At 38.6% G+C, this 23,975-nt stretch overlaps 1 protein-coding gene and 1 long non-coding RNA gene across 6 annotated transcripts in view; one reads left to right on the forward strand and one right to left on the reverse strand.

Annotated features, from left to right (window-relative positions):
- LOC146396008 (uncharacterized) overlaps positions 1-13,303 on the reverse strand; it is a 68,914-nt gene extending 55,611 nt beyond the window's left edge. Inside the window, exons 1-2 of one of the 2 annotated variants that reach the window (XR_014829810.1) lie at positions 13,183-13,303; positions 5,244-5,324 (exon numbers count right to left, since the gene is read on the reverse strand). This is a non-coding gene — a long non-coding RNA (uncharacterized LOC146396008). Of the gene's footprint in view, positions 1-5,243; positions 5,325-10,833; positions 10,916-13,182 lie in introns of both variants that reach the window. The other variant, XR_014829809.1, reaches the window with a different exon arrangement.
- The window catches only part of AGPS (alkylglycerone phosphate synthase), a 139,497-nt gene continuing 128,822 nt past the window's right edge, over positions 13,301-23,975 (forward strand). For all 4 annotated transcript variants that reach the window (XR_014829806.1, XR_014829805.1, XR_014829807.1 and 1 more), the window contains exon 1: positions 13,301-13,659. Coding sequence is in view for 1 of the 4 variants with exons in the window: in XM_021075128.2 (XP_020930787.1) it covers positions 13,328-13,659 (332 nt within the window). In the remaining 3 variants the exon portion in view is untranslated. The remainder of the gene's footprint in view (positions 13,660-23,975) is intronic.

A 23,975-nucleotide genomic window follows, 5' to 3' on the forward strand; every position in this document is an offset into this window, starting at 1 on the left:
CTTGGCCTGGGAACTTCAGTATATCATAGGTGTGACCATTAAGAAAAAGAAAGGAAGAAAGGAAGGAAGGAAGGAAGGGAGGATGGAAGGAAGGAAGAAAGAGAGAGAGAGAGAGAAAGAAAGAAAGAAAAGAAAGAAAAGAAAGGAAGAAAGAAAAGAAAGAAAAGAAAGGAAGAAAGGAAGAAAGGAAGGAAGGAAGGAAGGAAGAAGGAAAAAGAAAGCAAGAAAGAAAGAAAAGAAAGAAAAGAAAAGAAAAGAAAGACAACCCTTGCAAATCCATTTTTCATCTATCTTACCTTGGATATTTAAGGGTTACTTCTCTTCTTCTACCCTCTATATAGTACTCAGTCTCCAAAATTGTCCCCAGTGATCCCTGCCTCCTGATATTCACATCCTTGTGTTTCCCCCTCTCATGATGTACTAGGGTTGGTCTGTATGACCAACAGAATAAGGCAGATATGATGATGTGTTACTTCTAGAACTAGATTCTAAATGACTGTGGCTTCTGTCCCGGGTATTCGCTCATTTGATGCTCTCTTCTTTCTCTTCCTCACTTTCTCTGATCACTTACTCTCTGAGAAATCAGCTGCCATGTCATGAGGACACTCAGGCAGCCTACCACCCTTGTGGTAAGGAACTGAGCTTGGCTAATAATCTTGTGAGTTAACTTGAAAGTGGCTTTGAAGCTCCAGTTAAGCCTTATGATGAGTGCAGTTCTGGCCAACAACCTGACTGAAACTTTTTATCAGATCCTAAGCTATAGCCACCTTAAAAGCCACTCCTGGACTCTCGACCCTCAGAAAAGGCGTGAGATGATAAATGTTTGTTTTAAGATTCTAAGTTTTGGGGTGATTTGTTACCCACCAAGAGATAACATATACAACTATAAAGGAATATGAAAAAAACTGGCTTTATATTAGGTTGAAGAAATGAACTTTTGTGCTGTTTCTGCAGGTGGCAGTTAATTGCTCACTGGTGCTTTTTCAAGGTGCTTTGCAAAGTTACTGCAGATAGAAATTAACTTGATAATGTCTTGATTCCCTAACAGAATAAAAATCACGGAGGATAAACACATTACTCCAAGATATCTATTCACTCACATTTGTTCATCAGTGGCCTGACATTGCAATTATCATATCTACTGCATGGTTAAGTAGCACAACGTATTTTACAGTTCCTTCTATCATCTCTCATTTCAGAAATGTGGGAAATGACAGTTTCAGTCAATTCTGGAGAAATCATGGCATTAAAGTTAAGGAGTGGTTGAGGCTACTAGGATCAGTGATCAACTTACAGTTACGGAATGACATTATAATGATTTTTGGTATTTGAGTGTTGTAAAGGTCATGCATGCTAAAATTTTTTCTCCTTCTTTACACATTACTGTCCCATCTAGATTTTTTGCAATCTGAATTGATTTTTTGAAATAGTAATTTAGGAGATAATTAAAATTTTAAATATAATTCTTAAAGTTTTTATTATGGAAAATTTAAAACATATTCAAAAGTAGAGAGTATATGAACCTCTATGTAACATTCACCCAGCTTTAACACAGCCAATTTTGTTTGATCTATTCTCCAAACCTCTTGCTGCCTCCCCTGCTCACCACCTGCATTGGACTATTTGTTGTTGTTGCTGTTGTTATTGTTTGTCTTTTTGTCTTTCTGTTTTTTTAGGGCTGCACCCTCAGCATATGGAGGTTCCCAGGCTAGGGGTCTAATCAGAGCTGTAGCCACCAGCCTACACCATAGCCATGGCAACGCGGGATCTGAGCCGCATCCGCAACCCACACCACAGCTCACGGCAATGCTGGATCCTTAACCCACTGAGCAAGGCTAGGGATTGAACCCTCAACCTCATGGTTCCTAGTTAGGTTCATCTCCTCTGCACCACAATGGGAACTCCTGTATTGGACTATTTGGATGCAAATCCAAAACATCATATTCTTCCATAAGACAAGGTAATTTTAATAATTTCATTTCAAAGCTGGGAAGCAGAAGATCACCTGTTGTACTCATGGGCTGGTTCTAAGGAAATGTTATTTAGCAGAAATGTGTTTTTATTCAAGGCAGGTTGCATAATGGGTCATCATCATCCTATAGTGTATAATTTCCTCTAAGGTAAAACTGAATTTTCACACATTTTCTCTGGTGATTTTATGTGTTCAAATACTGAGTTATGGGTTCCTACAATTTTTTCTTCTAACATTTTAAGATCTACTAGAGAGCTGGAAGATCTGTAGATTAGTTATAACAAACAAACTTTCTCAATGATGAAGTCTTAGAAAATTCTAGTCAGAACGTGGGATAGTGTTTCCCATGACAGCAAATGTATTTGTGGTTAAGGCACAAAGGGGCAGGTCAGTGGGTAGCCACTGAAGACTGATTTTCCTGACCTCTAGTGCTTTATAAGTACTCCCCTGGACTGGCACACAAAGTGGCTCATTCACTCAAATATCTTCCCCTTCCTTTTGCAGAAGCCCTGGATATGGTGGGGCCTAGATCTTTTCATGCTTATTGTTGCATCTGGTGTCATGTTTTTCCAGCTGGTGCACAGTTTCCCTGTACGAGTTTCTTGATGTTCACCCCTCTCACAGCCTCCTGCCTGCTCTCTGGAGGCCCGTCCTATGACACTACTCCACACAGGCAACCTCTATTTCTAACTGAACTGTGATTAAATGGATGGGTTTAAAAGCTGTATATGATCCTGCTGTATAGCACTGGGAACTGTGTCTAGTCACTTATGATGGAGCATGATAATGTGAGAGAGAAGAATGTATACATGTATGGGTCACCTTGCTGTACAGTAGAAAATTGACAGAACACTGTAAACCAGCTATAATGGAAAAAATAAAAATCATTATAAATGGAAAAAAACAAACAAACTCTGAAGCCAGAAAAAAAATAAATAAATAAAAGCTGCATATGAATCATACGGCTATGGTAGCCATGGCCCCACTTGGCACAGTCTCTGTGCTGGAGCCACCCTGGGCCTCCTGCTTCCTGTCCCATGCTCTCCACTCGCCTGGAGTGTCCTTGTGGTCTCCGGCCTGCAGGGCCTCTCCCCCTTCCCCTGGGTTGAGCATGGCAGGTAGACCCCACAGGGCCCATAGGCTCATCACCCAGCTTACGGTGCTGCCTCAGGATGGCTGTGGGGGAGGGGCCTCGAGCGGGCTGGGGTGCTGATCCCTCCCTCACCCCCTATCTTGCAGAGCTCAGGCCCTGGGGCCTCCAGCAGGCCCAGTGAGACCACAGTGAGCTGGTCATCCGGACCACCAGCTCATCATAAAAACAGTGTTAGAGCTGACTATAATTACAATTCTGGTTATGTGAATTTTAAGTGTGTCTCCCTCCTATCACATACAGGCAAATCAGAATATTACTTTTGATCCAGCAGCTTTGGCATTTTTTTTTTTTAAGAAATAAGAAATGGGAGTTCCCGTCGTGGTGCAGTGGTTAATGAATCTGACTAGGAACCATGAGGTTGCGGGTTCAATCCCTGGCTTCACTCATTGGATTAAGGATCCTGCATTGCTGTGGCTGTGGCGTAGGCTGGTGGCTATAGCTCCGATTCGACCCCTAGCCTGGGAACCACCTTATGCCCCAGGTGTGGCCCTAGAAAAGACAAAAAAAAAAAAAAAAAAAAGAAAAAGAAAGAAATGAATGTGGTTATAGAACCTGATATTTGAATATCTTTAAGACAGAAATGAAAGATTATCTTAATACTTGAAACACACCATTTTTTTAAACACACCATTATTTTGCACACAGGTTTAAAATAAGCAGAGGGTCAGAAAATGTCCTTAGAGAGCATATTTTAAAAAGGACTCTCTTTAGCAGAATTAGTTGGCATCCTAATGACAATCCTCACATTCCTGCCTTGTAGTCAGTCTTACTATCGGAAGTTCCATGCAGGACTCTATTTGGGGGGAGTTTTCTGTTTGTCTTCTCCGTGGGGGAGCATTTCCTGGCATTAGCTATGGCTGTCTTCCCATGACTTTGTCTCTTGGTTCATGGATTAATTTTATCACTCATCTTACTGATCCTGAATATTTTCTTTTTTCTCGTCCTGCATTATACTGACCCAAGTTTAAAAAACAAACAAACAAACAAACAAACAAAAAAACAGGAAGGAAAAAAGACAGGTTTAAAACAAAAAATAGGCAGGGGAATATTGAAAAAGAAGGGAAAAAAGTAAGAAGAGCATGAAAAAGCTACTACATATCTTTGCTTGAAAAATAGTCATGTGCTATGCCAAAATTTAAAAAAGTACATTGCAGGAGTTCCCATCGTGGCTCAGTGGAAACAAATCTGACCAGCATCCATGAGGATGCAGGTTCGCTCCCTGGTCTCACTCAGTGGGTTGGGAACACAGCATTGCTGTGAGCTGTGGTAGGAGTTGCAGAAGCAGCTTGAATCTGACGTTGCTGTGGCTGTGGCATAGGCCAGCGGTTTATAGCTCTGATTTGACCCCTAGCCTGGGAACTGCCATATGCTGTGGGTGTGACCCTAAAAAGACAAAAAATAAAATAATAATAATAATAAAGTGGATTGCAAAACCAGATATTGCTACTTTAAACAGTAGATAGAGGGCTGCAGTGGAAACACTGTGTGGATGGTTAACAGGTCACTTTAACCATCTAATGCAAGTAGCTTTCATATCTCCTCAGGCTTAAAGGAGATATGATTGTTGGGGTAGTGGGAGGCAGTGCCATGGACCAGACTAGAGAGAAAACCTTACTCTCTGGAAAAGGATAAGGATGGGATGACCACTAGAGCTGTGTGTACCCCAAATAAATTTAGTAACTTTCTCACTGTATAACCCAAGTCAATGGGGTCCCCTTTCAGAAGTCAACTTCTTCTTTCAGAAAAGACAATAATGGGAAATGGTGAGTCGAGATAATGCTAAGGGCCACTTTGGAGGGTTAAGCAGACAAATTATTTCCTCAGTTGGTTCTCTTTAATATGGAGTAGGGATTCCTAAAAATGTCTACTGTCTGAAGCAGCCAAAGGCAGAGTTAGCCAGAGCTGAGTACAGGCCTCTGGAGACCACTGACTTATTGTAGCATACTATCCTCAAACCTGGCTCTTTCTGGGGTTCTGGAGGTGCCTTAGTGCACTCATATACTTCATCTCCTTACTCCCAAGGAATACAGTCTGATCAATGCAAAAACGAAAACAAAAAACAAAAAACAAAACCAATTCTGACGGGAATTGTCCTGAATTAGCACAGAAAAGACTTGCCTTTGAAGAATATCACTTTCTCCTGGGTGCTCCAACGCTGCTGGCCATACGCATAATGAATGATGAGGAGGACTAAGATACCTGGAGTATGAAAAGGCCAATTGTTGAATAAACAATTTCCAAGCTACCATCCCCACAGCATTAAAAAATAATCACTTCCGGATCAACTGGCCCAGGACATTCTTTCAACTATTTACCACTGATTTAAATGCAGTGATTGTAAGACTAACAGGGGAGTGAGACTGATTTTACAGAATAGCTTAAATCATGTTATGGATGAAAGTCACACTAAGTTCAGCTACCTGATTTATAAGAATTATGTTTCTGTTTATATATGAATTTGATTTGTGGTTGTATGAAATTTAAGAATATGTATTGCATATAGAATGTCTCAAAACATGAAATTAAGCCTTAAATATTTTTGACAACTAGTTTTTTTTTTATCAATAGTGGCATTTCATACTACTTGGCAAGCGCATTAACTACTTCAGCGTTCAGTTGACTAGAGCTTACCAGGCATGTTTTAGCAGACATATATAGAAATACTAGTAGTTCTCAAATGTGGTCTGAAAACCTTTGTTGGGTCCTCTGAATCCTTTCCAGGGTTTCAGCAAAGTCAACACTATTTTCATAATAAGACTAAGACAGGAGTTCCTGTCATGGCTCAGCAGAAACAAAATCTGACTAGCATCCACGAGGACACAGATTCGATCCCTGGCCTAGGTGGGTTAAGGATCTGGCATTGCCGTGGGCTGTGGTGTTGGTCACAGATGTGGCTTGGATCTCATATTGCTGTGGCTGTGGCTCAGGCCGGCAGATACAGCTGTGATTCCACTCCTAGCCTGGGAACCTCCATATGCCGTGGGTGTGGGCCTAAAAAGGCAGGAAAAAAACCCGTACGAAGACATTGTCTTTTTCACTCTTATTCTCTCATGAATGTATTCTGAAGTTTTCCAGTAGTTACATGGCATATGCTATCTCAACAGACTGAATTCAGAACCAGATATGAGAATCTTCCTTCTATTAAGCAAGACATTAAAGAGGTTTGCAAAAATGTAAAGAAATCCCATTTTTCTCATTTTTTTCTGAAAAATATAGTTTTTAATAAAAATATTTTATTTACATTAACATGATTGGTTTATCATTATTATTTTAAAATAAATTGATAAAGAAATAATTTAAACATTTTTCAACTTTTTTTTTTTTTTTTTTTTTTTTGTCTTTTTGCTATTTCTTTGGGCCGCTCCTGCGGCATATGGAGGTTTCCAGGCTAGGGGTCAAATCGGAGCTGTAGCCACCGGCCTATGCCAGAGCCACAGCAACTCGGGATCCGAGCCGCGTCTGCAAACTACACCACAGCTCACGGCAACGCCGGATCGTTAACCCACTGAGCAAGGGCAGGGACCGAACCTGCAACCTCATGGTTCCTAGTAGGATTCGTTAACCACTGCGCCACGACGGGAACTCCCATTTTTCAACTTTAATTTCTAATATGGTATAGGTAGAGAGGTAGGTAGGTAGGTAGATAGAAACATTAAAAGAAGCTCTTTAGGGGCTTTATACTTTTTAGATTACAAAGAAGTCCTAGAGACCTAAGAGTGTAATTAAATCTACCTAAAAACAAAACTTTAAAAGTTTACTGGTTTAGAGTATTAATTGATAAACAGCAAATCTTGATTTTATATGTTCTAAAGAAAATAATTATTTTAAAGTGACTTTCAACTTTGGTTTCCCAAATCCTTGCACATTTATCATTTTGCAATATATCTGAGAAGATATACTCAGAAATTATTCCTACCTAAAATATGAAGAAATCAAGAAATAAAGAATTTTAGATAACATATTAAGTTAGCAGAGTAGCAAGAGAACATAAAGTACTTTCAACTCTATCCCCCAAATTTGGCTAATGAATGGAGTTCCTCCTTACCCCAAATAGTGATTGTGACACCTCAAAATAGAATGGTATTGCAACAAAACATGGAGCCACCTGTAGTCACTTTTGCATTAAAAGCACCTTCACTTCTTAAGCTAACTCAGTGCCCTTTATTGGAGTAGACAGTTAAGCACAGTTCAGTGCTTTCTTGTCATCTGGAAACACTGCTAACTTCTTTTGTAGGAGTTCTTCATGACTTTATCATTTGTTGGTAGAGCTTCTTTTTACAAACGCCGACAGGTTCTCAGGTATACCTGATATAACTTCCACTTGAGACTGAATTCCAGAGTAGTGATCTTTCCAGGACTGTCATGCTAATTTCCTGATCAGGAACTTATAATAACTTCCACCAGATCAAGTTTTTATTCTTTTGCTAAGTTTTCAATGCTCCCATGATTTGGTCTCACATTTCTCACTCAATCTGATTTCTTTTCCCTCTAGAATGTTATCTTTTCAAGGAAGGCTGTTGTCTTTATGCCAGCCTTACTCACATTTCTATAAGAACAGTTAGAATTTACTATATCTTTGCTCATTAATCCTTTAATACCCCTGGGAAGTGGTTATTACTATCCCAATTTTATAGATAAGGAGCTGAGCCCAAAGATATTGGTGTGTCATGCTAAAGACAACACATTTGATCATTGGTAGAGCTAATATTCAAACCTAAGTCTATCTGGCAATGAGGCTAGGGGTCTTAGCCATTACACTAAATATATTAGTAAGTGAATTAAATTTAAATAGGCTAAGTGATCTAAGATTTTATGCTCACACTTCTTAAAAGAAAACAACTAAATGCTGTTTCCAAGAGACACATCTAAAATATGTGAATACAAAAAGATTAAGTCATAGGATAAGACACCCCCCCCCGCCACAAACACATACACAGAGGCTGGTGTAGCTAAACTTTAAAACAAAAATCATTATTAGAAACAAAGAGGCATTTTTGATAATTATAAAAGGTTCATCAGGAAAATATAATAATTTTGACATAATTAATATGTAGCTTCAAAGTACACAAAACAAAGATTAGCAGTACAAGGAAAAAGCAATAAATCCATAATAATAGTGGGAAATAACATACTTTAATTACTAATAAAATAATAAAATGTCAGGATATATGAGACTTGAACAATATAATCACCAGGTCAAATCTGTATTTGGGGAATACTGTACCTCTAAACAAGAGAGAATACAAATTACTCTTTTCAAATACAAATGAAAACTATTTGAAACGAATAATAATGAAAATACTGTTATCAATACTTGAAGTTATTTGCTTACAGAGAAATTTATAGCTCTAAGTGCATATATCAGAAAAGAAATACACAACAAAAGGCAGAGAAACCAGTGAGCTAAGCATCCATTTAGAGAAATTAAAAAAAAAGATGGACAATAGGGCAAGCAATATTAGCAGAAATTAATAAAAAAGGAATGCATACATATAATAGGATTAACAAAGTCAAAAGGTGGTCTTTAAAAAAGTAATAAAACTCCTAAATGCCTAGCAAACTCATTTAAAATAAAAGAGAGATAGCAAAATAACCAATGTTGGGAATAAAAAAGTGGGACATTACCAAAGAGTCTATAGACATTAAATGATAATAGAAGATACTATGAAAAACTTTATGTCAAAAAATTTGAAAATATAAATGAGTGAACGATGTGCTAGAAAAACACTGTCAAAAACTGAAACAAGCAGGAATAGAACATCTGAATGGCATTAAACTATTTAATCTTTAAATAAAAACCTTCCCATAAAGAAAACTCTAGGTTCAGATCATTTCTTTGGTGAATTCTAGCAAACACTTAAGGAATAAACAATAATCAATCTTACACAAGCTCTTCCTGACACTAGAAAACAAAGAAGTACTCACTAGCTTGTTTCATGAGGCCAGCAAAGCCTGACATGTTTCTATTAAAACAAGGAAAATAATAGACCAACCTTACTTGTAAACATAGACACACAGTAAGAAAAATTTTAATACTCTATATTCGATAATATATAAAAAGGCCAATATATGATGACCAGGCTGGGTTTATGCCAGCATTGCAAGGTTGGTTATGGTGGGAAACTAATTTATGAAATTTTCCATACTAACAGAATCAAAGAGAAAAACCATCATCTCAATAGGTGCAGAAGCAACATCTGATAAAACTCAGTATCTAATCATGATAAAAACTCCCAGCAAAACTAGCATTAGAAGAGGAATTCCAGGAGTTTCCCCCCGGCTCAGAGGGTTAAGAATCCAGTGTCGTCACTGCTGTGGCTTTGGTTATTGCTATGGCAGTGGGTTTGATCCCTGACCCTGGGAACATCACATACCACACACGCAGCCAAAAAAAAAAAAAAGAAGTGGAATTCCTTAATCTGATAAAAAGTTTGTCATAGAAAAAAAAAAAAAAAAAAACAGCAACCCACTTCAAACTATGATGAAGTGTTGAGATTTCCCTTTGAAATCAGGGATAAGATAAAGCAGCCCCTACTACAACTTCTCTTCAGTATTGTACTGGAGGTCCTCACTGGTTGGGTAAAGCAAGAAAAAGAAGTACAAGGTATAAGGATGGAAAGAAGAAATAAACTCTTATTATTCACAAATAATATAACTGTACGTGGAAGATCTTAAAGAATATAAATAGTTAAACCAGTGTGACACTGGCATAAAATAAATAAACCCAACTGAATAGAATACAGAGCCCAGAAAGAGACTGATGCTATATGAATACTTGATTCATGACAAAGATGGCAATGCAGAACAAGATATTTTCAACAAGAGGTGCTGAGATAATTGGATACTCATATAAAAAAAAAAGAAGAAGAAACCTGATTTCTACACCACAAACAAAAATCAATTCCAGGTAAACTGTAGGTATAAATGTGAAAGAAAAAATTGTAAGGCTTTTAGATGGAAGGATCTATCTTTATTATATATTCACAAACAATGATATCCAAATGACCAAAAAACATTAAAAAAGCCCATTAATAATTAGGGAAACACAAAACCATAACAAGACAATAGTATATAATAGCTAAAACTAATTAGGCTGATAATAACATGTCAGAACTCTCATGTGGGAGCTCTCCCATGCTACTGGAATAGATTTTGTACAATGCCTTTGGAAAACCATATGGCATTTCATTATCTATTAAATACATGCATAGTTGATGACCTAGAAATTCTACCTCTGGATGAGTACTTTATAAAATTCATCTACATGTCCACCTAGAGACATACGCAAGAATATGAATCTTGGAGTTTCTGTTGTGACTCAGTGGTAACGAACCTGACTAGTATCCATGAGAATGTGGGTTCAATCCCTGGCCTCACTCATTGGGTTAAGGATCTGGCGTTGCTGTGAACTGTGGTATAGGTACAGGTGCAGCTTGGATCTGGTCTTGCTGTGGCTGCAGTTCTGATTCAGCCTCTAGCCTGGGAATTACCATATGCCGTGGGTGAGGCACTCAAAAAAAAAAAAAAAGAATGTGAATCTTGAATTATATGAATCTTATAAATGAGTGAAAGACATCCGAGACAAAAGAACATACTATATGATACTATTTATATAAATGCAAAAAACAGGGAAGGGATGTATATTCTATTGTTACAACCATAAAAAAAACAAGGAAATATGCATCAGAAAACTCAGGACAGTGGTTACCTTTGGCAGTAGAGAGGGTGAAGTGACTGGGAGAGGACATAAGAGGGACTTCTGGGATCCTGGCAATGTTCTAGTCTTCAACCTAGATGGAAATTATATGGATATTTGATCTACGATATTTATGCTTTGGTTCACTTTTCTGTGTTATATTTCATAGTAAAATGTATAAAAATACAAGGATTTCTCTGTATTTCAAAGGAATACAAAGCATCACTAATCAGCTTGGAAGATAAGTAACAAAGTCAGTGTAATAAAGAAATTCAGTGCATGTTTCAGGAGTTAATCTCACTTTTTTTGTTGACTCATATTAGAAGAGATGCTGTAAATGCAAATAAAGACTACTTCGTTTAAATTTTACATGTCATGGGTTCACCCTTTGATTATGTGCATGTGGTCTGCCCTTCATAGGGACCAGTTGTTAAGGGCCAATGTTCCAGAACTCAGAAGAAACAGGTTCGTGGAGACGGTCCTCCTGAATGTGATATTCCCTGAGGTTTTGCTTTTGGTGGGAATTATAAGTATCTCAATGGACCAGGCTTTGTGTGAAACATTCATTCTTCTTAGGTAGCATGAAATAAGCATCAGGTCACTCTGTTTGGGCTTTGCTCTTCTAAGGAGAGGGGTTAGGAAACCCTTCACCAAGGTCACCTACCTCATACTTAATCTGCCCAATAATCACACACGTTTTTTCCCCACATATATCCTAACTCCTAACTAGTTAAATATACTAGGCAGATTAAGCATACTTTTGCATCTCACTGCACTTGAATTATTTACATAATGGGCTCTCAACAAGTGTTTCTACTACATCTATGTTTCATTTGAACATATTTGAAATAATATATAGTCCATAGTTTTTCCACTGACAAATAATTTTGGTTTACATCAAGTTTTCCATCACGCAGGAGAAAAGGCTTTTCGTTATTTTGTTGATGTTGTCAAAATTTATAAATTTTGTCTCCTCTGAGATGACAAAAAGCATGTCCAACCTCGAATTGAGAAAGACAGTGGAAGTCAGTTAACTACATTTACATTTAAAGCATGCCAGCAGTATTAGACTGAGCTCTCTCGCAGTCAAGCAAAAATTAATAGACCTGTCTCATTCCAAAAAGATTGAGGAAGTTGTTGCTTATACAGCATTTTGGCAAAAAAAAAATCTATGAATTTTACAACATGCTAGTTGGTATTTTAATGATAGTCTAGAAACATCTAGAAACGTTGTGAGAAGTTCAAAGACTAGAGCTGATGAACTCTCAAACTTGAGGAGGCTTTCTCCTTGAGGAGGTTTTCTCCTGCCCCCCTTTTCCCCCATTCCTCCTCTATTTGAAACAGCCAATGGTTATTAGAAGCTGCACCTAAATAGGAGTGGGCTCAATGATTCTGTAGCTAGACTAGATATTTAATGCTTAACCATCTTTTAAGGTCTGGAGATCAGGCATAAAAATCAAGTCCTCCTCACTGTTGCCTGAATTTTCTCAGAAGTACTAAATAGTTCTTTTGTATAAGTCAAATAACACCTGGAAACAGAGACTGTGTTAGCAAGAAGGTGGCTATTCAGAAAGGAGGTGACTTCATTGGGTTTAGAATGCTTATGATGACCCTTTCCTTTCCCTTACCATTTCCAAGACTTATCTCTGAACTTTACATCTGATGACTGAGGTCTGCAAGGTGGCTTATAAAATCCTAACTGATCAACTGGCTGAAAATCATTGGGGAGCACTATCCTACTGACATGCTCCTAATTTCACCAAGTGTTACACTCCAGAAATGAAGTCAATTTGTAGATAAATGAAAAGTCTTAAGAACAGCTATTGGGTAATTTTATCCATTGCAACAGAAAACTTTCCCTGCCATTAGAGAAAGGAAGGGCTAAGCATGAAGTAACAAGGGAAAGGGAACCTCAGTTGCAGCTAAGTATTGGCATTTACCAGCTGCATGCTCTCAGGCAACGTAGTGTCTCTGAGTCTTAGGTTTTTCATCTGTAAAATGGAGATTATTTAATTGAGATCTAGAAATAAGCACAGCGCCAGGCACGAAGTAGGCCATGAGAAATAATAGTTATTTGTTCTAATAGTTACAGACAATGTGTCAGTTTTGAGTTACTTTAGTGACCCCGCAGGGAGGATGAGCAGAGGTGGAGCAGCAGGGAAGGACAGAGTAAGTTTGTCAGGTTCTTGGCACAGTCTGGATCTCCAGCTCCAAGGCGTCTGCTCCCGAAAGTACTCCAGAGGCTCAGGCCACGCCCTAGGACATCACTCAGGGCACTAGGACACCTCAGGGGCGCCTGCGGTTTCTCTCCAGATCTAGCTCGACCCTGGCCAGGCCAATTCCAGGGTAGCTCAAACTCACCTGCTTGACAGGTGCCGGCGGTCTGGGGCGTGACCGCGAGGGCGCGCGGGCAGGCGTGGTGGGCGGGAGCTTAGAATATGAAGCTCCAGGCGCATGGCACCCGCCGCCCAGTCGCCGCGGTGGCTGCCGGGATGCGCCGCAGCGAATGGTCGCGTCGGGCGCCGCTCTGAGTGACCTTTCACCCGCGCCCAGCGGTCCCGGGCGGCGGCACAAGGCGGAAGCCATGGCGGAGGCGGCGGCTGCAGCGGGCGGGACGGGCGCGGGCGCGGGCTCCGGCTCCGCAGCGGACCGGGATCGGGACCCGGAGCGGGACGGCGCGGGGCGGAGGCTGCGGGTTTTGTCGGGTCATCTGCTGGGCCGGCCCCAGGAGGCTCTGAGTACCAATGAGTGCAAAGCGCGGAGAGCCGCTGCGGCGGCCACGGCGGCGCCCGCAGCCACTCCCGCCGCACAGGAGTCGGGCATCATCCCCAAGAAGCGGTGAGTAGCGGTTCTGTGGAGCGAGCTGGCAGTAAGGGACCAGGCCGGGCCTGTGCTGCGGGAGGGCACAGGCAAGGTGGAAAGGGAGGTGACACGGGTGGGCAGAAGGCAGCTCTGTTCCTGAAAGTGCACACCCATTTCTTTTTCGAGAAAGAGTGGTTGAGACCCTGACTCTGACTGTAAGGGGGCGGGATGAAATGGTGGATTTTGGCCACTACTTGAGGGTAATAGATCTGAAGAACTATTATCGGGAAAGGCTTTAAGGGAACCTTTTTTCTTGAATTCGTAATGCCAGAAATTCATTCTCTGTTTTGAATTATTACTTTGGAGGCTAAGGTCTTGGAGTAAATAGAAGGGGTTCAATTATGATTCTCCAAGGAAATTTAAGTTTGTGCCAAATGATGGATCTTTTCTGATTCGCATAAGCCTGGGTGCGTGTGGGGAGAAGTGATGGTTCCTGGAAGAAGATGTTGCTTCGTAGTTTTCCTCTTGCTTAGGGGTTTGATCTTTGACTTTGAGGAAGGAAATCGAGGGATGGATAAGAAGCAATAAACAGCAGACACAAGTTAGTGATTTAGGGTGTGGTGGTAGTTATTGAGATCTGGTGTAATCAGAAGCTGAAAGATCCTTGTCTGTGAATGAGGTTGTCTTAACGAGTTTTTTGGAGAAATATAAAGCTTAGAAGGAAGCTACTAGGGAAAGCTATTTTGTGAGATGTGGCTTTGTCAGCATGGATAAACTTTGAAAGTGAAAAAAGTTGTTAATGTTTAATTTCTAGTCTCAATGTGCCAGAGATTGATAAATCTACGATTTCTTTTATTTTTCTCCAAACTCTGAGGTAGGTACAGTTATTGCACATTTTACCTATGAAATAAACCAAGATTTAGAAGCCTCCATAGGCACATGTGGCAGCTTAGATTTTGAAAGCATGTCAAATTAACTTTAGGGCCAAGTTCTTAAACCCTACGGCTTCTTATAAATTCATTCATTAATTCAGCATTCATAAGTCCTTCCTCTACTACATACTCACTATTACCAGGGGTACAGAGATTTAAAAATGCAGTTATTTACTCATAAGGAATTGATAGCCTAAAAAGGTTGTTATAATACAGTGTGATAAGAAACTTAGCTGATAACTATAGCAAATAGTCACTTAACCCAGTTTTGGGTATTTATTTATTAGGGCGAAGGCTTTCCAGAGTAAGGATTGTCTGAGTAAATCTTGAAGTTTGTGTTGGAAGTAGCCTGCCAAAGAAGTGTTCTTGCCGGAAGAACTGTGTGTTCACCAGTAAAGCAGTGAGAGACAGATTAGGGGACTGCTGAGAGTGAAGTGTTGCAGGACAGGATGAGAATGACTTGGAATGAGGTTTGGAAAGGCTGGTCTTGTTTGCAGGATTTTATGTGGGGCAAAAAACATGATTACATTTACCTTTTAGAAAGGTCACATTGGGGACTAAGTTGAAGGTTTAAGCACTTAAGCATATTGTTTGTGGGGACAAAAATCTGAGTTTGAATTTCCACTCCACAGTTCCAGCTGCATGAGAGACTTAACCTTTCTCAGCGCTTCAGACCCCGCATCTGTGAAAATGAGGACAACAATTCCTGCTTTGCAGTGTTGCTGTGAGAATTGAATAGTTAAGTGATCAAGTGCTTAGTGCAGTGCCAGTTTCATAACCCTTCAACAAATGGTAGATGCAATTTTTATTGAGTCCAAAGACAAGGAGACCATTAAAAAGAAGACTATCATCCCAGTAAGAAAGCTGTGATTCTGAACTAAGGCACAATGTGAGAGTGAGCAATCTCTTTGAAAAAAATATTAGGAGGTAAATTTTCCATTATTTGGTTATTGAGTGATGAGGGAGGAAGGAATCAAGGATTACATCTTGGCCTTTGGCTTCACTTGAAGTTGTATTAGCTGTGATTGGATTTAAAAGTTTAAATTTTTCTAATGGCTAATTACATTTATATCTATTAATTTTTGTGCATCTGTGTGATTGTACATTTCTATGTAGGTTGACACTCTTAGAATTAGGTAGAACAGGTGTTCCTTAAGGTTGGATTTAGGGGCCTTTGTCTGCAGCATTCAGAAGAAAATAATAATGTTTGGAAGGCACATTGGGTTACTGGATGAGGCTTCCTGTGCCTGAAGCTGACTGGTCTCTGGGAGGCCTTCTCTGGTTGCTCAGTGGACTGAAGACACAATGTAGTGCACTGATGGGATAGGTTTCAAAAGGTAGAAAGTGCTGGTCTTAATTCAGGATGGCAGGGGTGGTGGTAAAATCTAGTCCTGTACAACTGTTTCGAAGTTTAAATCAAAATATGGGGGAACACAACAGCTTGTATTTGAAGGAACATCAAAAGCTTCTTCACAGTCATGTACTTAATATATTGTTCATGGGAAACCCAGGTGTTCCTTCTTCTTCCTACTGTTTGACTGGGCCTCAGTTTGCCAGCAGTAGAGCTGGGCCTAAAGGGAAGGCAAATGATGGAGCAAGAAGGATCCAGTGTGTATTTCTAGTAAAGTGTGAGTCTCACTTAGACTTTATTGTTATTTTTCAGACATTTGAGCATGTGTGTTATTTGCATAACTCCTTCTCTTTTATCACCTTGGATGATGTCATTGGTTATAATTCTATCTCTTGGCTGGTTATCATCATGAAATTGGAGGACTGACTTCTTGAAACTCCTATGTTTTCATTTCTCTTACAAGGGTAGTCATGTGTATGTTAATTTACTCAACATTTATTGAATAGTTGCTTTATGACAGATATTGTCTTAGATTCTGGAGGTAAAGAGATGAATTCTTTGGCCTCAAAGAATTCACAGTTTAGCAAAGAAGATAGGCATTCCAGTACATTTTGATAAAACCAATGTAGATCATGTACAGATATAGTCCACAGGCAAGAAAGAGTAGAATACTCTATCTAGAGGGTCAGGGGAGGCTTTCTGGGGATGGTTTTAAAATATGGATGATAGTGTGGCAGGTTGGTTGGATGGTGAAAGGAGTTTGTATTCCAGGCAAAAGTTATAGTTAATGGCAAAGCAAGGGGGCATGGAAGTGCATCTTGTATTTGGGTAAGAAAATAAGTATTGGTAGAGGTGGGAGTAAAATGAAAAGAGGAAGGCACAAGCAGGTCATGGAGGCCTTTGGCCTTTGTATCATCAGTCCATTCATTTTTTCACTCGTTTGTGTGTGGATGTTTGAGTGCTTACTGCAACATATAGCAGTGAACCAAAATTGTGTCTTCATGGACTTATTTTCTAGTTGGAGTGGAGATAGTGAACAGACAAGTAATACAGTATGTCAGATGATGATAAATAAAGTGAAGAAAAATGAAGCAGCATAGGAGGATAGGTGATAGAGAACCCTCGAAGGAATTATGCTGGCAAGAGACATAATCAGATTGGGTTGGGGTTTGAGAGAAATCACAGAGTCAATTTCGGGTCCTTAGCCTGCTGAGCTCTTGATCTTGATCTTGCCTCTGAATGAAGTTTTAGATTCCTAAAAATCATAGTAAATGTCAATTAAACATGTCACACTTTTATGCCCTTGTGTTGGGTTTTTTGTTATTTTAAAAGAAGTTACTATAATGTTATGAAAAAGAGAAAAAAATCCCTGTTGACATCTGTCCCTTCATATCGATAAACACTTTCTCTGTTGTAATTTTTGGCCCTAAACTCATTGTGATTTGCTTTAGGCAGAACTGTTCTGTGGCAGTTTTTACAGAGGTTATAAACTTTTATGGTTCAGATCAAAATAATTTCTGATTGAAAAAGCTACTAATTAATTTACTTGCTTATACTGTCATTTCTACACAATATTCTTTTACAAAAATAATGTATTATTTAACATCTACCAGAAACCTTGGTAGATATCTTCCAGAAGGAAAAACCTGAGTTAACTTCCTGTAAATGTTTCACCGGAGGGCATCTTGAAGCCTGTAAGAGCTGATGTATTTCTGCAACATGGTTATTTGCACAAGCGACCCAACTTAATGATTTAACATCATGTGGCAAAATTAGAGCTTACTTTAGTAGTTATGCTGAACGACATACCTGGCCATACTTTGAGTTTCCACCTAGGGATTTTAGTAATAGTAGTAATAGGGATTTTACTTTTATTAAGTCTTATGTGCCAGGTACCCTGCTGAGGCTTAATGTACTTTTTCTCATTTAATTTTCACAATAGCTCTGAAAAAGAAGTGACACTCTATGTATGTTATAGGTGAGGAAATAGAGGCTTAGATAATTTGTCTAAAGTCATGCAACTACAAAATAAGAGACAGTATTTCAATTCTGATCTGTTGTAACTCCAGAGGCTAGATTTCTTCCCCTATAGAGTATTACTGCACTTGGTGTTTCCTCTGGGGGAAATTACCTACTTGGTAGTCATAAGCTATTTTCTTTGTCATCCAAGTTTCAAACCTTTTGGGTTAAATAGATGATGTTCACATATAGTGTCATAATTTAGAGAGTATTCATTTATATTGTACTTATTAAATAAATTATAAAATATATGATGCTGTCAAAACAAAATTCATAATTTAAGAAAATGTAATGCATGGTTTAAAAAAGATAGACCAGCTTGTTCCTTTTGTGGGTAGGAAGTAGTATCCAGAATAAAAGGGAAAGAGTAAGAGGACTGTGGAAAACCCCAGATCAGAGGAGAAAGGAGGAAAAGAGAAGAGGTCATGGGGGATTTACTGCTTAGCTGTAAATTAACTATCTTTGGATTGTGGGTGAACAAAAATCCCCGAAGGCTTATTCTCCATGGTTGTTTGGTATCATACTTCTCTTAGATTGCAAGTGTCATTTTGGGATGGACCCACATATTCTATAAATAGACTTCATTATGTCAGGAACTTTCTACTATAGAGCCACTTACCTCTGGTCACTTAGTGAAAATATCTAGTAGTAAATTAAGTGATCTTTTTTAGGCTGCAGAGAGATGGAGTGCTGTTGTAGTCAGATGAGATACTTTATCAAACCCTTTAAAAGCAAGTGCTAAGCAAGTATTACTCTTTTTGGTTTTATTTTCTTATTATTGGGAATATAATGTCTGTTCAACAGATTAGTATGTTAATTTCAATTCCAAACTAACTCAGAGGATCCTGAGTAAAGTTTACTCTATTTGTTGGGCTTTAAGGGTAATATTTAGTTATACCTCTGCCTCACATCTGAGTTCAGAATCAATTAGAAGATGCAGAATATAGACAGATGGAGTAAAAATGTCCACTTTATTACCAAAAAAGCTGGTTGGAGTGTATGACTTAGATCTGGACTACCTAATATTTACCCTTCATTAGACAGTGCTGGACACAGAAGGCTTCTTCTGCTAAGGGCAGAGCCAGCTCCAGTAAGCCTCATACACGGCATTGAGAAATAAAGAGTATAACCTCTCTAAAGCCAATAGATTGGAGAAAGGGCAGACCCTAGGGACTTTAGTGCATCCTCTCAGAAGTCACTCACCAGGTTAAGTCACTCTTTCACTGAGAAAGAGTGAATATATGAGGGTTGGGAAGAGGCCAGGACTGTTAACTCTATGGAAATCTCTCCACTTTGGAAACTGGAGGCTGAAGAAAGGAAGTTTTGCTGGAGTGTTGTTGGACAAGTTAAGGGAAGGGCTGAAAATTTTTTGGTAAATAAGTCTTCCATCTGCATCATTTTCATGTGTTATCCCCATTGCCTACTGAATATATTACAGTTTCCTCCTGGGGCAGTTAAGGTCCTCCAGGAGCATCTATGTAAATCAGCCTTTCCAGGCCTGTCTCTTATTTCCTTGATGCCTACTGTGTATTCTAGCCACGTACCAGAATTATTGCTATTCCCAGAACATGGATTTCTCCTCCCCCTTTTCTTTCTTTGAATATGTTAGTGTTTCTCAAAGTATAGTACACATAGTACTGATGGTCCTTCAATCATCTGGAGTGGTACAAATTTATTGGGATAGTTATAAATGTTTGTATATATTATTACCTATTATTTTTTAAACCTTTATTGAACTATTATCAATTTGTTATAAAAGTATATGCTCAAATCTTAAGTTTATAGCTTAATTGCTTTTTACAAAATGAGCAGATCCATCTTGTGAGTATTTGTTAGTATTTAGATTAAGAAATAGCACATTACCAGTACCTCAGAAGCTCTCTTCATGTTCCTTTCCAATACCTTCTCCCACCAGGATAACCACCACCTTGACTTCTTATACTCTAGTTTGGATTCGCTTATTTTGAACTTGGTATAATTCATATAGTAGAATGTAGACACATACAGCGTGTACCCTTTTGTGTGTGGCCTGTTTCCCTTAATATTATGTTTACTATATTCATTCACACTGTTACTTTTAGCTGTATTTTGTTCATCCTCATTGCTGAATGGTTTTCCACTGGGTGGATATACACCACGATTTATCCATTCTGTTATTGGTGGGCATTTAAGTGGTTGCTAGTTTTAGGTTTGAATATTTATTTATTTGTAATATGAAGTACATGTCAAACTAGTGTTTTTACAGACTTACTGTATAGAAATGGGCTGAAATAATTAAAATAGTATTTAGTATTTAATATGTTCAGTTTTCTTATATATATCAGTTGTCTGGGGTAACAGACAAAATTTAGGTACTAAATCATTCTTTTAAACATACTAAATTGAATTTGTAAACACAGTGACCTGAAAGTCTTGGCAGTGTTCAGATGAACTTATTTATAAACTTACAGGATTTCAGCTTAAATCTACAGGTCTGTTACTTAGATTAACATTTTAAATGTGTTTCAAGTCAGTCATTTTTTCAGGCTAGATTCTTTTAAATTTTGTAAGTATATAAAAGGTCAATTTTTGCTTCGCTCTCTTAAAAACATTATCATCTGATTTTGATTCTCTTCTCTCTCTCTCTTTTTTTTTTAGGGCCACACCTGCAGCATATAGAAGTTTCCAGGCTGGGGTCATATCCAAACTGGAGCTGGAGGTCTATGCCATAGCCACTGCAACATGGGATCTGAGCCACATCTGCGACCTACACCACAGCTCATGACAATGCTAGATCCTTAACCCACTGAGTGAGGCCAGGGATTAAACCCACATCTCATGGATACTAGTTGGGTTTTTTTTTTTTTACCACTTAGCCATGACGGGAACTCCTGATTCTCTTCTCTTAACCTCTTTTTCTCTAAATTAAATTCGTATATTTAATTCTAGATTGTTCTGCAGCTGAATTATGCTTGCTGTTTAAGGAAGGCTGTTACCGTTCTTAAGTAACTGCAGTTTTGATAAGGGAGTTTTGCCTCCTGAGTGAGATTTGGAACTATAGGTATCATCTTAGTACTCACTAAGAAAAATATTGTATTGTGTAATAATGTTGGTCTTTTCAGCATATCTCCAGTTTACTAACCTAGATTTGGGCTAGGTTGCTGACCAGATTCTTGTCAGTAACTTCACTCCGACTCTCCAAACTCTATTTATAGTTGCCATGTCAGCTACCTCATACCATCAAGTGGGGAGTGTTCATGTATCTCAGGGCCTTGCAGCCAAGTAATAAGAATTATTTAATTTTTATACTCACAGTTTGCAACTTCCATTCAGATTCATTATGTGGTTGGATTTTGCATTTCTTCTGTAGATGTTCAAATTTTATAGGAATCTAGCAATAAGGATATTAAAATGGTACCCACTTGAATTCTTTTCTTCAGTCAAGTCAAATTTTATGAGTCACTGTCTTCTAGAGCTTTTTGTGATGATGGAGATATTTTATGGTCTGCATAGTCCATTATGGTAGCCACTAGCCACATGTGGCCATTAAGTTCTTGAAATGTGGCTAGTGTAACTGAGGAGCTGAGTTTTAAATTTCATATACTTTTAATTAATTTAAATTTAAATGGACATGTATAGCTAGTGATATGTGGCTAGTGATACTATGTGCTATACTATAGGTGTGTTATATGTATATAGTATATGTGCTATACTATAGCACAGCTGTAGATTGATACTTAACTCATTATCTATCCTTTCTTATTCCCAATGAAGCTACTGTTCTGAGTTTTCTTACTTCTCTAAGTATTAACAGCAGTCCTGTAGTCACATCTTTCCACCTTTACTCTTTTTTTTTTTTTTTTAATGGCCACACTTGTGCCATGTAGAAGTCCCCAGGCCAGGGATTGAATCCAAGCTGCAAGTGCACCAATGCTGGATCTTTTAACCCACTTTGCCAGAATGGGGATTGAACCTGCAACTCTGCAGTGACCCCAGCTGCTGCATTCACATTCTTAACCTTCTATGCCATAGCAGGAACTCCTCATTTTTTCTGTTTTATGTTTGTTCATTTGTTTTTTAGACTCCATATGTAAGTATAGTATTTGTCTTTCTTGGTCTGACTTATTTCACTTAGCGTAATTCCTCCTAGGTCCATCCATGTTGTCACAAATGGTAAGGTTTCATTCTCTTTTTATGACCAAGTAGTATTCCATTGTGTGTTTGTTGTATATCTTCTTTATTTGTTCACCTGTTGATGGACACTTAGATTGCTTCATATCTTGGCTTTTGTAAAAAATGCTGCAGTGAACATAGGACTACCTATGTCTTAGATCGCTTGGTAGTTCACTTTTCAGTTTTTTGGGGGAACCTCAATACTGTTTTCTATAGGGCTGCTCAGTTTACATTTCCACCAATGTAAATTGGTGCACAAGGGTTCCCTTTTCTTCATATCCTCACCAAGGCATGTTATTTGTTATCTTTTTGATGATAGCCATTTTGACAAGTGTGATGTGATAATTCATTGTGGTTTTGATTTGCGTTTCCTTGATTATTAGTGATGTTGAGCATCTTTGCATGTGTCTATTGGACATCTGTATGTTGTCTTTGGAAAAATGTCTATTCAGGTCCTCTGCCAATTTTTTAAGTGGGTTGTTTGGTTTGTTTTTATTGTTTAGGTTGAGTTGTGAATTCTTTGTGAAGTTTGGATATTGATCTCTTATCAGATATATTATTTGCAAATATTTTCTCCCATTTAGTAGGCAGCCTTTTTGTTTGTTGATAGTTTCCTTTGCTGTGCAAAAGCTTTTTAGTTTGATGTAGTCTCATTTGCTTATTTTTGCTTTTGTTTCCATTGCCCAAAGACACATATCCAAAAACGTATTGTTAAGACTGATGTCAAAGAGTGTACTGCCTGTGTTTTTTTCTAGAAGTTTCATGGTTTCAGATCTTATATTTAAGTCTTTCTTTAACATTTTGAGTTTATTTTTTTATGTGGTGTGAGAATATAGTTCAGGTAGATTCTTTTGTAAGTTGCTGTTCCGTTTTCTCAGTACCATTTATTGTAGCGACTGTTGCCTTGTCTCCTTTGTCATAGATTATTTGAACATGTAAGGGTGGGTTCATTTCTGGGCTCTGTTCTGTCCCACTGATCCATGTGTATGCTTTTGTGCCAGTACCATGCTATCGTTTTGTTTGTTTGTTTTTTGTTTTTTGCTTTTTAGGGCTGCAACTGCGGCTTATGGAGGTTCCCAGGCTAGGGGTTGAATTGGAGCTATAGCTGCCAGCCTAACCACAGCCACAGCAACAAGGGATCTGAGCTGCATCTGCGATGTTCATCACAGTCCATGGCAATGCTGGATCCTTGACCCACTGAGAGAGGCCAGGGATCGAACCCACATCCTCATGGATACTAGTCAGATTCGTTTCCACTGTACTACAGTAGGAACTCCCCAGTACCATACTGTTTTGATTACTGTAGCTTTGCAGTATAGTTTTGAGATCAAGGAGTGTGATACCTCTGGCTTTGTTATTTCTCAAGATAGTTTTGGCTATTTGGGGTCTTCTGTGTTTCCATGCAAATTTTAGAATTATTTGTTCTAGTTCTGTGAAAAATGCCATTGGTATTTTGATAGGGATTGCATTGAATCTATACATTGCATTGGGTAGTATGATCATTTTAACAATAATTCTTTTTTTTTTTCCAGCTGTACAGCATGGGGATCAAGTTATTCTTACATGTATACATTTTTTCCCCCACCCTTTGTTCTGTTGCAATATGAGTATCTAGATATAGTTCTCAATGCTACTCAGCAAGATCTCCTTGTAAATCTATTCTAAGTTGTATCTGATAACCCCAAGCTCCTGATCCCTCCCACTCCCTCCCTCTCCCGTCGGGCAGCCACAAGTCTATTCTCCAAGTCCATGATTTTCTTTTCTGAGGAGATGTTCATTTGTGCTGGCTATTAGATTCCAGTTATGAGTGATATCATATGGTATTTGTCTTTGTCTTTCTGACTCATTTCACTCAGTATGAGATTCTCTAGTTCCATCCATGTTGCTGTAAATGGTAT

Source organism: Sus scrofa, chromosome 15 (genome assembly GCF_054392235.1).
Source record: "Sus scrofa isolate SSC_HxYL_T2T_F1_AM1 chromosome 15, Sscrofa_HxYL_maternal_Yorkshire_Landrace_v2.0, whole genome shotgun sequence".
In the NCBI taxonomy this organism is placed as follows: Eukaryota; Metazoa; Chordata; class Mammalia; order Artiodactyla; family Suidae; genus Sus; species Sus scrofa.